This window comes from Scyliorhinus canicula, chromosome 31 (genome assembly GCF_902713615.1).
Source record: "Scyliorhinus canicula chromosome 31, sScyCan1.1, whole genome shotgun sequence".
Classification (NCBI taxonomy): domain Eukaryota; kingdom Metazoa; phylum Chordata; class Chondrichthyes; order Carcharhiniformes; family Scyliorhinidae; genus Scyliorhinus; species Scyliorhinus canicula.
This window is the reverse complement of record NC_052176.1, coordinates 3,392,487-3,408,527: the sequence shown is the minus strand read 5'-3', so window position 1 is coordinate 3,408,527 and position 16,041 is coordinate 3,392,487. Positions and strand designations below refer to the sequence as shown.

General features: G+C 56.6%; 1 protein-coding gene across 1 annotated transcript in view; it reads left to right on the top strand.

Moving 5' to 3' along the window:
* The first annotated feature begins 4,430 nt into the window (after positions 1–4,430).
* The window catches only part of LOC119958820 (signal-induced proliferation-associated 1-like protein 2), a 27,060-nt gene continuing 15,449 nt past the window's right edge, over positions 4,431–16,041 (top strand). The window contains exon 1 of the mRNA XM_038787322.1: positions 4,431–6,108. Coding sequence (XP_038643250.1) covers positions 4,896–6,108 — 1,213 coding nt within the window. The 5' untranslated portion in view covers positions 4,431–4,895. The remainder of the gene's footprint in view (positions 6,109–16,041) is intronic.

Genomic DNA, 16,041 nt, shown 5'->3' with positions numbered 1-16,041 from the left:
TTCACATGAAGATATCCCACAATGCTTTGCTGCCATGTTTTAATGATGGCAGCCATTTTGTGCACGGCAAGGTGCCACAAACAGGGATTTGGTCATGATCTCGATCGTCTGTTGTTGTTTTCAGAAAATTATGTTTTGAGGGGACAAATAATGACCCCAGGACAGCGGGAGATTTTTCTCTCTCACCTCCCCGGCCGCCCAGATCTTGTACCCTGAAAGGGCAGACGGGGAGGCGGGATTCTCTGATCCAGAGGCCCGCACCACGAGGGGCCGGCCTGCCGATTGGTACACCTGGTCTCCGCTCACCGGGGAAACAGTGGACCGGCGTTGGGGCGGCATCGAGCGATTCACACCCGGCCCCGACGATTCTCCGACCCGGCCAGGGCTGAGGGACTCCCGCCCCAGCTGTCTGTTTTGTAGATTTTCGCGAGGTTTGCGCACGATTGCCGAGCCCAGCACAAGGACCCCAAAACCAGGCCAGTGGTCAGCACTGCTGCCTGACGGCGCCGGGGACCTGGGTTCAATTCCCGGCTTGGGGCGACTGTGCGGAGTCTGCACGTTCTCCCCCCGTGGGTGCGTGGGTTTCCTCCGGGTGCTCCGGTTTCCTCCCACAGTCCAAAGATGTGCAGGTTAGGTGGATTGGCCGTGCTAATATTGCCCCTTAGTGTCCAAAGATGTGCAGGTTATCCGAGGTTATGGGGAAGAGGGCAGTGAAGAGCCATCAATTGCACGAGAGACGAGTTGTTATACAACTTTAATAAGCTAGAACTTAGCCCTGCGGTCGACTACAATAAAATGGACGACCGCCGGGCGTTCCGACTATTTATACCTCAGTATGGAGGCGTGGTGAACTCAGCCTCTCGACCAATCGGAGAGCCGTCACATGACTGGTCTCGACCAATCGGTCGAGAGGCACATGACCGACCAGAGCCAATGGTAAGCCGGCGTTCTGCACCAATGGCAGACAGCTATGCAAATCATACCACCACAGGCGGCTGAGTGGATCTCGGTGGGGTGCTCTTTCAGAGGGTCGGTACAGCCACGATGGGCCGAATGGCCTCCTTCTCCACTTTAGGAATTCTTTTGATTATATGAAACCCCCCCCTCCCCTCTTGCCTTCAATCCTGTTCTCCCTATATCCCCCCCCCCCCCATCATTATCTATATCAATTATGCCTAACGGCTACAGGATTGATCTTTCAATCGCTCTCACGGGAGTTCATCTGTGCAGCGTGACCCCACAACCTGGATATATCTTCACAGTCCCTCTCTCCTTTCTTGGTACCGACAGATGGGCCTACGTGTGATCCCAGACCCATGATGGAGTAACTGACTTTTTTTTTAAATTTAAAGTACCCAATACATTTTTTTCCCAATGAAGGGGCAATTTAGCACGGCCAATCCACCTGCCCTGCATATCTGTTTGGCTTGTGGGGGGGGGGGGGGGGGCGAAACCCACGCAGACACGGGGGAGAAGGTGCAAACTCCACACGGACAGGGACCCGGGGCCGGGATCGAACCTGGGACCCCGGCGCCGTGAGGCAGCAGACGCGGCTGACTCTTAACGACCCTCCCCTGTACCGCCACCTCTTATTAACACAGTTGCCTCCACTTCAACTTTCTTTTGTGTTCTGCAAGCACTTCCCTGTTTCACTGGGGGGAGTACAATTGCCGCACTTCTTAATTTCACGGCCCAGCCAAGCAGGCCAGAAAACAATGCCCCCCCCCCGGTCGTTGGGGATGTGGTGCTGGCAGGAGGAGGGGGGGGGGGGGGAGCTCCCTCAGGCCGGAGGCCTTCTCTGTCCTGAAGAGCCAGCCTGGAGGCCTCGAGGAGCGAGGAACAGGCCTGCCGGCGGTGGGGAGGGGGGAGTCGGGGCGGCCATTTTGAAGCGGGAAATCGGGGGGGGCGAGGCCGGCTCGAGGGATTAAAAGCCGAGGGAAAGCGACTCCAGAACGGCAGGCGCCTCATTTCAGACGGTGTCCCAAGATGTCTTCTTTCGTGTCGCGGTCTGTCGCCCACGGCGTACCCGCTGTTCTGCCGGACGCAGGCATTGTAGTCCTGGAGCTGACTACATGGCCATCCCAGGCGCGGTGGTGTTAAGCTGAGGGGGAGGAGGGGCGGAGGGGGGGGGGGGGGGCTGGTTGGGATTTGGGAGGGGGTAGTAGTTGAAGCGGTGTGGTGCTAACGAGCCGATGAGCTGTGATCTGATTAAATATTGAGGGCCCAGGGAGCTGGGTTTGATGGAAAACACTGCTTGGCGACGATGCTAATGAATGTTCCGAATCACCACCGCCGCTCTCTTCAATTAATTATTTAACTCTTAAAAGTGGGCCCCATCTGGCGCAGACAGTGGAGACGAAGGGATTTCTGCCAGCCGCACAATTTACTGTCCTCTCTTCTCTCCCCTTTCCTGTCGCCGCGCTGTCTCTCACCCCCACCCCACCCCCACCCCCAATCCCGTCTCCTCGATTTTTAACTGCTCCTCTCGTTGACAGCCCTGAGCTCCCTAACGTCTTCCCTCCTCCCCTCAAGACGCTCCTCAAACCCCGCCGCTTTGACCAGCTTTCGGTCACCCGCTCCCCCCCCCCCCCCCCCCCCCCCTGCTTTGTCACCTGTCCATTTTTGTTCGCTTTCCCGCGGCTTTTGCTCTCCCGGCACTGTGCAAAATAAAGTCTTTGCGGTTGAATAGTGGCTTGAGTTTTGGTTTTGGCGCCCAGAGTTCCTCTCGGCCGACCCTTCCGCGGCTTCAAAATGGCCTCCGACTGAGGCCTGTCCTCGCTCCTGAGGCCTACTACGGGGTTGTCAACTCCCCGGGGTCTGCAAGGAAATGAAGATCAATCTCCGGGACGTGTGAAAACGCTGGATAAAAATCATCTGAACCTTGGAATAGATTGGGGGTGTGGGGGAGGAGGGGGGCGATGGAGGGAGGAACAAGTCAACCACTTCACCTTTGGCAGCGGGGAAGCACCGCTCGCTGTGTCTGAGGGCCGCAGCCCGACAGCTTGTCCTGACCCTTGCCCTGTCCGTATGTCGGTGACCCCGGTGAGCATTAAGAGCAGGAGGCGAATGGATCTGATGAGCTTTGCAGTCCCGGAGGCCTCTCAATTATTCAAAAGCCTGCAAAGGGGGGGGTACTTTTGCCTCCATACTCCCTCGCAAAAGAAATCTTCCAGCTCGTGTTGTTTCTTTGAGGCAATCGCTTTACCTCAAAATCCGTTCCCAGAACCGTCGCGATGCACCAGGAGGCCATTCGGCCCATCAAGTCTCCGTTGGGCTTCGATAAAGGGCGTAGAAAATCCTGGTCCAAAGCGTCTCGGTGCGCCCTGACCCACCCGCCGCCCCCTCAGTGATTATTTTGCAAGAATTGGGACGTCAGCATCTCAATTGGTGGACCCCCCCCCAAATCAGGTCCCAACCCCTCTCCCAGGTCTACAAGGCCCCAGACCGCCTCACCCCGACCAGGTGCCACATCGGCTCCCCGAGCTTCCCCACCCAGCAGCCTCTCTGCCAGGCCACAGTTTCCTGCTGGGCCCTGCCAGGTCAGCTGATTCCATCCGTTTAGACGGATTGGCCGATTGGAGGCAGGTTACACAGGGGTCAGCCTGATCGCTGCGAGCCCCCCCAATCTCACTCATTCAGGGCCACCGCGCACTGCAGATGTCGCCTTACTACAGGAAGAGGTGCTGAATCATTGTGGGTTCAATTGTATCTAACCCCGTGCTGTATCTGTCCTGGGAGTGTTTGATGGGGACAGTGTAGAGGGAGCTTTACTCTGTATCTTACCCCGTGCTGTACCTGTCCTGGGAGTGTTTGATGGGGACAGTGTAGAGGGAGCTTTACTCTGTATCTAACCCCGTGCTGTACCTGTCCTGGGAGTGTTTGATGGGGACAGTGTAGAGGGAGCTTTACTCTGTATCTAACCCCGTGCTGTACCTGTCCTGGGAGTGTTTGATGGGGACAGTGTAGAGGGAGCTTACTCTGTATCTAACCCCGTGCTGTACCTGTCCTGGGAGTGTTTGATGGGGACAGTGTAGAGGGAGCTTTACTCTGTATCTAACCCCGTGCTGTACCTGTCCTGGGAGTGTTTGATGGGGACAGTGTAGAGGGAGCTTTACTCTGTATCTAACCCCGTGCTGTACCTGTCCTGGGAGTGTTTGATGGGGACAGTGTAGAGGGAGCTTTACTCTGTATCTAACCCCGTGCTGTACCTGTCCTGGGAGTGTTTGATGGGGACAGTGTAGAGGGAGCTTTACTCTGTATCTAACCCCGTGCTGTACCTGTCCTGGGAGTGTTTGATGGGGACAGTGTAGAGGGAGCTTTACTCTGTATCTAACCCTGTGCTGTACCTGTCCTGGGAGTGTTTGATGGGGGATATTGTCGAGGGAGTTTAATTCTATATCTAAGCCATGTATTTTTCTTGTTTTTCCCAGGTATTCTCTGTGTTGACGTTTGACAATACAAAGATACAAGAGCCGGAGTTGAAGGAAGCCAGCGGGAGATTTGAAACGCCCAAAATGCCTGACTTAAGATTGTAGTCGGAGAACCTCGAGAACTGTGGATTCCCCTCAACCTTCAAGCTGTGCGCTCGCCTCGCTGCTGCCAATGAAGGCCCCAGGCCCCTTGGAGATTCGCCTGGGATGAAGGGGGCGGCCACTCCCCAGGATGCGAGGCCCCTATGTTGAGGCCTCAGACTGAGTGTCGGTGGAGGGGGATGATACCCCCGTTGTCTGTCCCCTCCCAATCAAGGCCTGTGCCTGGCGATCGCTGCCACAGTCAAGCCAGTGACGCCGGCCTCCGGCGCGCGGCTGCCCCCTGAGAGAGAGAGGGGGGCCGCAAGGGTGGGGTGATCCCCCTTCAGAGGGGGGGGGGGTGGCGGCGGGGGGAAGGCCCAGGACATGCAGTCAGACGATTTTTTCTTCAGGAAGTTCAAGAGGAACAACCCCCGGCCTCTGCTCTCCTCGGTGAACTTTGAAGCCAAGGCCGCTAGGCCGACCCCGGAGCCTGCCGGGACGACGGTGAGGGCTCGCATCTCGGAATGGCCACCCCGGCGGGAATTGCTGGACGATGCGACGGGGAGGAGTCAGGGCTGTGAGGAGGAGGAGGAGGAGGCCTCGCAGCCCGGCAACGAGGCCGCTGTCGCCACGGGCGACGTCCAGGAGGAGGAGGAGGAGCAGGAGGCCCCGCCAGTAGAAGCTAAGATGACGGCGCAGGGCCGTAACCCGGTGATACAGCGCAGCAACAGTGAGGTGACCATCACGGACAGCTGTGGCGGCCAGGGGCCGGACCAGCGAGCTGCCCACTCCGCCGCCGGTGTGGCCCTCCACCGGGAATACGGGAGCGCCTCCTCGATCGAGCGGCAGCAGTCCCGGGATGGGACGGGGTTGGGCGAGGCCGGGCGGCCGGGGTCGGAGGTGACGAGCGCCGCCCGCTTCCAGGACCCCTACCTGCTGCTGGGCCTGTCCGAGAGCCCGGTGGCAGAGGAGAAAGCGGCCAAGGCGCGGCCCAAGCCCCTGGCGGACGCCCCGCCCGCCGACGTGTCGGTCTTCCGCAAGTTCAAGACGCAGAGGAGCGACCCGGAGAGCCCGGGCTCGCCGCCCCCTCAGCCGGCGTCCCCCGCCCCCAGCCTGGACGACCCCTGCCCGCCCTGGCCCAGCGCCAAGAACCTCGTCCACTACGACGCCCAGAGCATCCTCTTCGACCCCCGGCGGGCCGTCTCCAACCGCGACAGCGCCGGCCGCCGCAGGAACATCGTCACCGGGGCCTCGGCCGCCTCCCAGCTCCCGGCGCTGGCCACCTCCCCCGGCAACGGCGACGGCAACGAGGAGCCGCAGCACCCGCTGGCGGCCGGGTTGGCGCCGCCGGGGCGGGGCCCCGGCAGTGAGATGGACGAGGGCCGGGACACCCAGCTGGTCCTCAGCTGCCCCCATTTCCGTAACGAGGTGGGCGGCGAGGTGGAGCCGCGGGTAGGCAGCCAGTGCCCCAACGCGGCGGTGTCCGTACTCGAGGAACCCCGGGAGAGCCACCTGGCCCGGCAGGGAACGGCTACTTTCTTCATCGAGCACGCCGACCTGGGCGCAAGCTACTACCGCAAATATTTCACCGGAAAAGGTAAGAGTTCAAACTCCACTCCGCCCCAACCAATCGCTCAGAGTGTTTGATGGGGACAGTGTAGAGGGAGCTTTACTCTGTATCTAACCCCGTGCTGTACCTGTCCTGGGAGTGTTTGATGGGGACAGTGTAGAGGGAGCTTTACTCTGTATCTAACCCCGTGCTGTACCTGTCCTGGGAGTGTTTGATGGGGACAGTGTAGAGGGAGCTTTACTCTGTATCTAACCCCGTGCTGTACCTGTCCTGGGAGTGTTTGATGGGGACAGTGTAGAGGGAACTTTACTCTGTATCTAACCCCGTGCTGTACCTGTCCTGGGAGTGTTTGATGGGGACAGTGTAGAGGGAGCTTTACTCTGTATCTAACCCCGTGCTGTACCTGTCCTGGGAGTGTTTGATGGGGACAGTGTAGAGGGAGCTTTACTCTGTATCTAACCCCGTGCTGTACCTGTCCTGGGAGTGTTTGATGGGGACAGTGTAGAGGGAGCTTTACTCTGTATCTAACCCCGTGCTGTACCTGTCCTGGGAGTGTTTGATGGGGACAGTGTAGAGGGAGCTTTACTCTGTATCTAACCCCGTGCTGTACCTGTCCTGGGAGTGTTTGATGGGGACAGTGTAGAGGGAGGTTTACTCTGTATCTAACCCCGTGCTGTACCTGTCCTGGGAGTGTTTGATGGGGACAGTGTAGAGGGAGCTTTACTCTGTATCTAACCCCGTGCTGTACCTGTCCTGGGAGTGTTTGATGGGGACAGTGTAGAGGGAGCTTTACTCTGTATCTAACCCCGTGCTGTACCTGTCCTGGGAGTGTTTGATGGGGACAGTGTAGAGGGAACTTTACTCTGTATCTAACCCCGTGCTGTACTTGTCCTGGGAGTGTTTGATGGGGACAGTGTAGAGGGAGCTTTACTCTGTATCTAACCCCGTGCTGTACCTGTCCTGGGAGTGTTTGATGGGGACAGTATAGAGGGAGCTTTACTCTGTATCTAACCCCGTGCTGTACCTGTCCTGGGAGTGTTTGATGGGGACAGTGTAGAGGGAGCTTTACTCTGTATCTAACCCCGTGCTGTACCTGTCCTGGGAGTGTTTGATGGGGACAGTGTAGAGGGAACTTTACTCTGTATCTAACCCCGTGCTGTACCTGTCCTGGGAGTGTTTGATGGGGACAGTGTAGAGGGAGCTTTACTCTGTATCTAACCCCGTGCTGTACCTGTCCTGGGAGTGTTTGATGGGGACAGTGTAGAGGGAGCTTTACTCTGTATCTAACCCCGTGCTGTACCTGTCCTGGGAGTGTTTGATGGGGACAGTGTAGAGGGAGCTTTACTCTGTATCTAACCCCGTGCTGTACCTGTCCTGGGAGTGTTTGATGGGGACAGTGTAGAGGGAGCTTTACTCTGTATCTAACCCCGTGCTGTACCTGTCCTGGGAGTGTTTGATGGGGACAGTGTAGAGGGAGCTTTACTCTGTATCTAACCCCGTGCTGTACCTGTCCTGGGAGTGTTTGATGGGGACAGTGTAGAGGGAACTTTACTCTGTATCTAACCCCGTGCTGTACCTGTCCTGGGAGTGTTTGATGGGGACAGTGTAGAGGGAGCTTTACTCTGTATCTAACCCCGTGCTGTACCTGTCCTGGGAGTGTTTGATGGGGACAGTGTAGAGGGAGCTTTACTCTGTATCTAACCCCGTGCTGTACCTGTCCTGGGAGTGTTTGAAGGGGACAGTGTAGAGGGAACTTTACTCTGTATCTAACCCCGTGCTGTACTTGTCCTGGGAGTGTTTGATGGGGACAGTGTAGAGGGAGCTTTACTCTGTATCTAACCCCGTGCTGTACCTGTCCTGGGAGTGTTTGATGGGGACAGTGTAGAGGGAGCTTTACTCTGTATCTAACCCCGTGCTGTACCTGTCCTGGGAGTGTTTGATGGGGACAGTGTAGAGAGAGCTTTACTCTGTATCTAACCCCGTGCTGTACCTGTCCTGGGAGTGTTTGATGGGGACAGTGTAGAGGGAGCTTTACTCTGTATCTAACCCCGTGCTGTACCTGTCCTGGGAGTGTTTGATGGGGACAGTGTAGAGGGAACTTTACTCTGTATCTAACCCCGTGCTGTACCTGTCCTGGGAGTGTTTGATGGGGACAGTGTAGAGGGAGCTTTACTCTGTATCTAACCCCGTGCTGTACCTGTCCTGGGAGTGTTTGATGGGGACAGTGTAGAGGGAGCTTTACTCTGTATCTAACCCCGTGCTGTACCTGTCCTGGGAGTGTTTGATGGGGACAGTGTAGAGGGAGCTTTACTCTGTATCTAACCCCGTGCTGTACCTGTCCTGGGAGTGTTTGATGGGGACAGTGTAGAGGGAACTTTACTCTGTATCTAACCCCGTGCTGTATCTGTCCTGGGAGTGTTTGATGGGGACAGTGTAGAGGGAGCTTTACTCTGTATCTAACCCCGTGCTGTACCTGTCCTGGGAGTGTTTGATGGGGACAGTGTAGAGGGAACTTTACTCTGTATCTAACCCCGTGCTGTACCCGTCCTGGGAGTGTTTGATGGGGACAGTGTAGAGGGAGCTTTACTCTGTATCTAACCCCGTGCTGTACCTGTCCTGGGAGTGTTTGATGGGGACAGTGTAGAGGGAGCTTTACTCTGTATCTAACCCCGTGCTGTACCTGTCCTGGGAGTGTTTGATGGGGACAGTGTAGAGGGAACTTTACTCTGTATCTAACCCCGTGCTGTACTTGTCCTGGGAGTGTTTGATGGGGACAGTGTAGAGGGAACTTTACTCTGTATCTAACCCCGTGCTGTACCTGTCCTGGGAGTGTTTGATGGGGACAGTGTAGAGGGAGCTTTACTCTGTATCTAACCCCGTGCTGTACCTGTCCTGGGAGTGTTTGATGGGGACAGTGTAGAGGGAGCTTTACTCTGTATCTAACCCCGTGCTGTACCTGTCCTGGGAGTGTTTGATGGGGACAGTGTAGAGGGAGCTTTACTCTGTATCTAACCCCGTGCTGTACCTGTCCTGGGAGTGTTTGATGGGGACAGTGTAGAGGGAGCTTTACTCTGTATCTAACCCCGTGCTGTACCTGTCCTGGGAGTGTTTGATGGGGACAGTGTAGAGGGAGCTTTACTCTGTATCTAACCCCGTGCTGTACCTGTCCTGGGAGTGTTTGATGGGGACAGTGTAGAGGGAGCTTTACTCTGTATCTAACCCCGTGCTGTACCTGTCCTGGGAGTGTTTGATGGGGACAGTGTAGAGGGAACTTTACTCTGTATCTAACCCCGTGCTGTACCTGTCCTGGGAGTGTTTGATGGGGACAGTGTAGAGGGAGCTTTACTCTGTATCTAACCCCGTGCTGTACCTGTCCTGGGAGTGTTTGATGGGGACAGTGTAGAGGGAGCTTTACTCTGTATCTAACCCCGTGCTGTACCTGTCCTGGGAGTGTTTGATGGGGACAGTGTAGAGGGAACTTTACTCTGTATCTAACCCCGTGCTGTACTTGTCCTGGGAGTGTTTGATGGGGACAGTGTAGAGGGAGCTTTACTCTGTATCTAACCCCGTGCTGTACCTGTCCTGGGAGTGTTTGATGGGGACAGTGTAGAGGGAGCTTTACTCTGTATCTAACCCCGTGCTGTACCTGTCCTGGGAGTGTTTGATGGGGACAGTGTAGAGAGAGCTTTACTCTGTATCTAACCCCGTGCTGTACCTGTCCTGGGAGTGTTTGATGGGGACAGTGTAGAGGGAGCTTTACTCTGTATCTAACCCCGTGCTGTACCTGTCCTGGGAGTGTTTGATGGGGACAGTGTAGAGGGAACTTTACTCTGTATCTAACCCCGTGCTGTACCTGTCCTGGGAGTGTTTGATGGGGACAGTGTAGAGGGAGCTTTACTCTGTATCTAACCCCGTGCTGTACCTGTCCTGGGAGTGTTTGATGGGGACAGTGTAGAGGGAGCTTTACTCTGTATCTAACCCCGTGCTGTACCTGTCCTGGGAGTGTTTGATGGGGACAGTGTAGAGGGAGCTTTACTCTGTATCTAACCCCGTGCTGTACCTGTCCTGGGAGTGTTTGATGGGGACAGTGTAGAGGGAACTTTACTCTGTATCTAACCCCGTGCTGTACCCGTCCTGGGAGTGTTTGATGGGGACAGTGTAGAGGGAGCTTTACTCTGTATCTAACCCCGTGCTGTACCTGTCCTGGGAGTGTTTGATGGGGACAGTGTAGAGGGAGCTTTACTCTGTATCTAACCCCGTGCTGTACCTGTCCTGGGAGTGTTTGATGGGGACAGTGTAGAGGGAACTTTACTCTGTATCTAACCCCGTGCTGTACTTGTCCTGGGAGTGTTTGATGGGGACAGTGTAGAGGGAGCTTTACTCTGTATCTAACCCCGTGCTGTACCTGTCCTGGGAGTGTTTGATGGGGACAGTGTAGAGGGAGCTTTACTCTGTATCTAACCCCGTGCTGTACCTGTCCTGGGAGTGTTTGATGGGGACAGTGTAGAGGGAGCTTTACTCTGTATCTAACCCCGTGCTGTACCTGTCCTGGGAGTGTTTGATGGGGACAGTGTAGAGGGAGCTTTACTCTGTATCTAACCCCGTGCTGTACCTGTCCTGGGAGTGTTTGATGGGGACAGTGTAGAGGGAGCTTTACTCTGTATCTAACCCCGTGCTGTACCTGTCCTGGGAGTGTTTGATGGGGACAGTGTAGAGGGAGCTTTACTCTGTATCTAACCCCGTGCTGTACCTGTCCTGGGAGTGTTTGATGGGGACAGTGTAGAGGGAGCTTTACTCTGTATCTAACCCCGTGCTGTACCTGTCCTGGGAGTGTTTGATGGGGACAGTGTAGAGGCAGCTTTACTCTGTATCTAACCCCGTGCTGTACCTGTCCTGGGAGTGTTTGATGGGGACAGTGTAGAGGGAGCTTTACTCTGTATCTAACGCCGTGCTGTACCTACTCCTCGAGTACGTCGCTTTTCGGGGGGCGGAGAATCGCCGAACCGGCGCGGTCCTGATTTCAGACGGGAAACTGTGGGTCGGGTTCTCTGATTCTGAGGCTAAGTGTTGACGCCGTCGGAAATGGTGGCCCCCCACGCAACATAGTACAGCACAGAACAGGCCCTTCGGCCCTCAATGTTGTGCCGAGCATTGTCCGAAACCAAGATCAAGCTATCCCACTCCCTGTCATTCTGGTGTGCACCACGTGGCGCAGGGCTAAAGGGGCCGGCGCGGAAGAAAGGAGGCCCCCAGCCCGAGAGGCCGGCCCGCCCATCGGAAGGCCCCGATCGCGGGCTGGGCCATAGCGGAGCCCTCCCCCCCCGGGGTCGGAGTTCCAGTCGGAAGTTTATTTCAACTTGTGTCGACCCGCACACTTCAAAATGCAGAAACAGTTCGAACAACGGGAAGGAGTTATCCTGGACTCATACCAGCTGACTGAACGGTTATCCCTGTTGCCAAGTGTTGGACAAGACGCCAATTTGAAGCCTCTTTGAAAAGGGAAGGTTAGATGCCAATCCCGAACTGGGCGATCGTGAGCAGAAACTTCCATTGCGTAGGTACATCAGATTTTGCTTTACTGATTCCCGGGATGTGAGGGTTGCTGGGAAGGCCCAGAATTTATCGCCCATCCCTAATCGTCCCTCGAGAAGATGGGGGAGCCGCCATCTTGAACCCGCCTCAGACCCCGTGTGGTGTAGGTACACCCACTGTGCTGTTAGGGAGGGAGTTCCCAGGATTTTGACCCCAGGCACAGCGAAGGAACGGCCGATATAGTTCGGAGTCGGGATGGGCGAGCAGCTCGGAGGGGGGGAACTTGCAGGCGGGGGTGTTCCCCGTGCGTCTGCTGCTACCCTCGTCCTTCTAGACGGTGGAGGTGGCGGGTTTGGAAGGTGCTGTCGAAGGAGCGAGTGGCTGCGGGGCGTCTTGTAGACGGTGCACACGGCTGCCGCTGTGCGTCGGGGGGGGGGTGGAGGGAGTGAATGTTTGTGGTTAGCGTGTCGATCGAGCGGGGCTGCTTTGTCCTGGATGGTGTCGAGCTTCTCGAGTGTTGTTGGGAGCCGCGCTCATCCAGGCGAGTGGAGAGTATTCCCTCACACTCCTGACTTGTGCCTTGTAGATGGTGGACAGGCTTTGGGGGGGGGGTCAGGAGGTGAGTTACTCTCCGCAGGATTCCCAGCCTCTGACCTGCTCTTCCATAGAATACATAGAATCCCTGCATTCCAGAAAGCCATTCGGCCCATTGAATCTGCACCAACGCCCTACCTCGGCCTATTCACCTGCCCTATCTCCATAACCTCACCTCACCTACACCTCTCTGAACAATTTCAACATGGACAACTCACCTAACCTGCAAAACTTTGGACTATGGGAGGAATCCAGAGCACAAGAGGGAAACCACGCAGACACGGGGAGCAAACGTGCAAACTCTTGTGGCCACAGTATTAATGTGGCTGGGTCCAGTTCAGTTTTTGGTCAATAGTAACCCCCAGGATGTTGATTGTGGGGGATTCAGCGATGGTGACGCCATTGAATGTCAAGGGGCGATGGTCAGATCCTCTCTTGTTGGAGATGGTCATTGCCTGGGGCTTGTGTGGCGTGAATGTGAGGCCGTTCCATTTGACCCAATGACTGTGAAGGCGGTATGCTTGGCAAAGCATCGCAGTGGTTTACCGTTTGTCTTGGCAGTAATACTGACCAGGAAACTCTCTCACTCTTACCGCCTGCCGTCAGACAGATTGGAAGGATTTCCACCTTGCTCGTCAACATGTTTGGCCACATTCTCAACTCTTCTCTCATGGCCATTAAGTGGGCCCTTGCACCCGGAGCTTCTGGTCCAGAGGCCTGGCTGTTACCCGCAGGCTGACGCGATCAAAGTCTTTCGCATCATGAAGATATTTGATCGGGTGGACTAAAGAGAGGTTTGGACATGTGGGGCAACTAAACTGACCTGGCAGCAAGGAAACGTCTTTACTCCGAGAGTGGGGAGAATGTGGGACTCGCTCCCACGGGGAATGGGGGAGAATGTGGGACTCGCTCTCACGGGGAGTGGGGGAGAATGTGGGACTCACTCCCACAAGGAGTGGGGTGAATGTGGGACTCGCTCCCACAGGGAGTGGGGGAGAATGTAGGACTCGCTCCCACAGGGAGTGGGGGAGAATGTGGGACTCGCTCCCACAGGGAGTGGGGGAGAATGTGGGACTCGCTCCCACGGGGAGTGGGGGAGAATGTGGGACTCGCCTCCCACGGGGAGTGGGGACAATGTGGGACTCGCTCCCACAGGGAGTGGGGGAGAATATGGGACTCGCTCCCACAGGGGAGTGGGGGAGAATGTGGAACCCGCTCCCACATGGAGTGGGGGAGAATGTGGGACTCGCTCCCACAGGGAGTGGGGGAGAATGTGGGACTCGCCTCCCACGGGGAGTGGGGAGAATGTGGGACTCGCTCCCGCGGGGAGTGGGGAGAATGTGGGACTCGCTCCCACGGGGAGTGGGGGAGAATGTGGGACTCGCTCCCACGGGGAGTGGGGAGAATGTGGGACTCTCTTTCACAGGGAGTGGGGGAGAATGTGGGACTCGCTCCCACGGGGAGTGGGGAGAATGTGGGACTCGCTCCCACAGGGAGTGGGGGGGGAATGTGGGACTCGCTCCCACAGGGAGTGGGGGAGAATGTGGCACTCGCTCCTTCAGGGAATGGGGGGGGGAATGTGGGACTCGCTCCCACAGGGAGTGGGGGAGAATGTGGGACTCGCTCCCACAGGGAGTGGGGGAGAATGTGGGACTCGCTCCCACAGGGAGTGGGGGAGAATGTGGGACTCGCTCCCACAGGGAGTGGGGGGGGAATGTGGAACTCGCTCCCACAGGGAGTGGGGAGAATGTGGGACTGGCTCCCACAGGGAGTGGGGAGAATGTGGCACTCGCTCCTTCATGGAATGGGGGAGAATGTGGAACTCGCTCCCACAGGGAGTGGGGAGAATGTGGGACTGGCTCCCACAGGGAGTGGGGAGAATGTGGCACTCGCTCCTTCAGGGAATGGGGGGGGAATGTGGGACTCGCTCACAGGGGGTGTGGGGGAGAATGTGGAACCCGCTCCTTCAGGGATTGGGGGAGAATGTGGAACCCGCTCCTTCAGGGAGTGGGGGGAAATGTGGAACGCGCTCCCACAGGGAGAGCGCGAGGTGAATAGTGTTGAAACATTTAAGCGGGGGAGAAGCTGGATAAACACATGAAGGCAGGCGGCATAAAGGAAAACGGAGATAGGGGGAGATTGAGTGGGACCTGGAGGAGGCTCGTGTGGAGCTTAGAACAACAGCAGCCAGCAGATGGGCCGAATGGCCTACTTCTCACGGAGGGGAGGCCCACAAGCGTTCAAGGGGACGTCAGGCCTTGGAGGAGCACCTCGACAACACACTTTGGCGATCCCCGGCGATCTGGGATAGGAGGGGTGCTATTGTTCAGCTTCTCTCTCCGATTGCAAAATCTGCACTGTTCTCTTTGCCGACAGTCGCCTCGGAAGCCTGCGGTGCCCCTTCCTCCGTGTGGTTGCACATGTGTCCCTGAATATTTCCAGTCAGTGTCGCAAAACAGTTCTCCCCCCCCCGCCGCCGTCAATCAGTGGCCCCCAAATCACGGAAGCCAGCAGGAGGATGCTGTGGTCAGGCTGAGGCAAGAGCCTTAGCAACCAAAGGCCCGTGTTGCTAGGCGCTTGCCTCAGTCAGACCCTGGTCCCGAGTTGGCCATTTCGGTTTGAATTTGGCAGGGGGGGGGGGGGCACGAATGGTTGCCAGTGGAAGAGATATTGGGTGATTTGCCCCCCCCCCCCCCCCCCACCCACCTCAGTCCTCCCTCTCTGACATTCGGTTGCCGCTGTGCAGTTGCTGGCTCGTTTCCGGGCGGCCATTTTGCGACGCGGCCAACAAGGTCGGGAAGGGAGGACCGAGTGCAGGTGGGAAATTGGGCAGGGTCCCTCCTCCTTCGTGAGGCCTCATTTGGAATATTGTGCGCAATTCTGGTCGCCAGAAGGATGTTGGAGAGGGGTGCAGGAGCGGTTTACGAGGATGTTGCCTGGCATGGAGGGCATTGGCTGTGAGGAGAGGTCGGGTAAACACGGCCTGTTCTCACTGGAACGACGGAGGTTGAGGGGCGACCTGATAGAGGTCTACGAGACTGTGAGTGGTATGGACAGACCGGATAGTCAGATGCTTTTTCCTAGTGTAGGAAAGTCCAGCACTGGGGGACACAGGTTTAAAGTGCGCGGGGAAAAGTTTAGAACAAATGTGCGAGGCAAGTTTTTTTACAAGAGGGCGGTAAATATATGGAACGCGCTGCCTGGGGAGGGGGTGGGAGCAGGTACGATAGCGGCATTTAAGGGGAATCTAGACAAATATATGAATAGGGTGGGAATAGAAGGGTACGGAAGTGCACACGGTTTTAGTTTAGACGTGTACCATGGTTGGCGCAGGCTTGGAGGGCCGAAGGGCCTTGATGTGACCATCAATTCACTCGAGACACGATAGGAAGTAGACTGTGGCTTTAATAGACTTACAACTGAGCCTGCCTGCGACCAGAAGCACTGAGGGCAGACTCACAAGGCTGCAGCACTTTATACTTCCGGTAGTGGGAGGAGCCATGGGCGGAGCCGAGGGTGGAGCCCTGTACAAGCTCCTCATCTCCCCCTGTGGGCAGAGCCGTGCAACGGCTCACGGACGGAGCCCACAGAGACACAATGCTATACAGTGTGAACGCAATACTATACGGTGTGAATTACATGAAGTACATTCACCACAGACCTGTTCTGTGCTGTATTTTTCTTTGTTCTTTGTTAGTCCTGTGCAAGATTGAGCCTGATACAGTTCAAGGCGGTGCACAGGGTGCATACGACTCGGGCGAGAATGAGTGGGTTCTTTCAGGGGGTGGCGGATGAGTGTGAGAGGTGTGGGCGGGGCGGGGGGGGGGGCAGCGA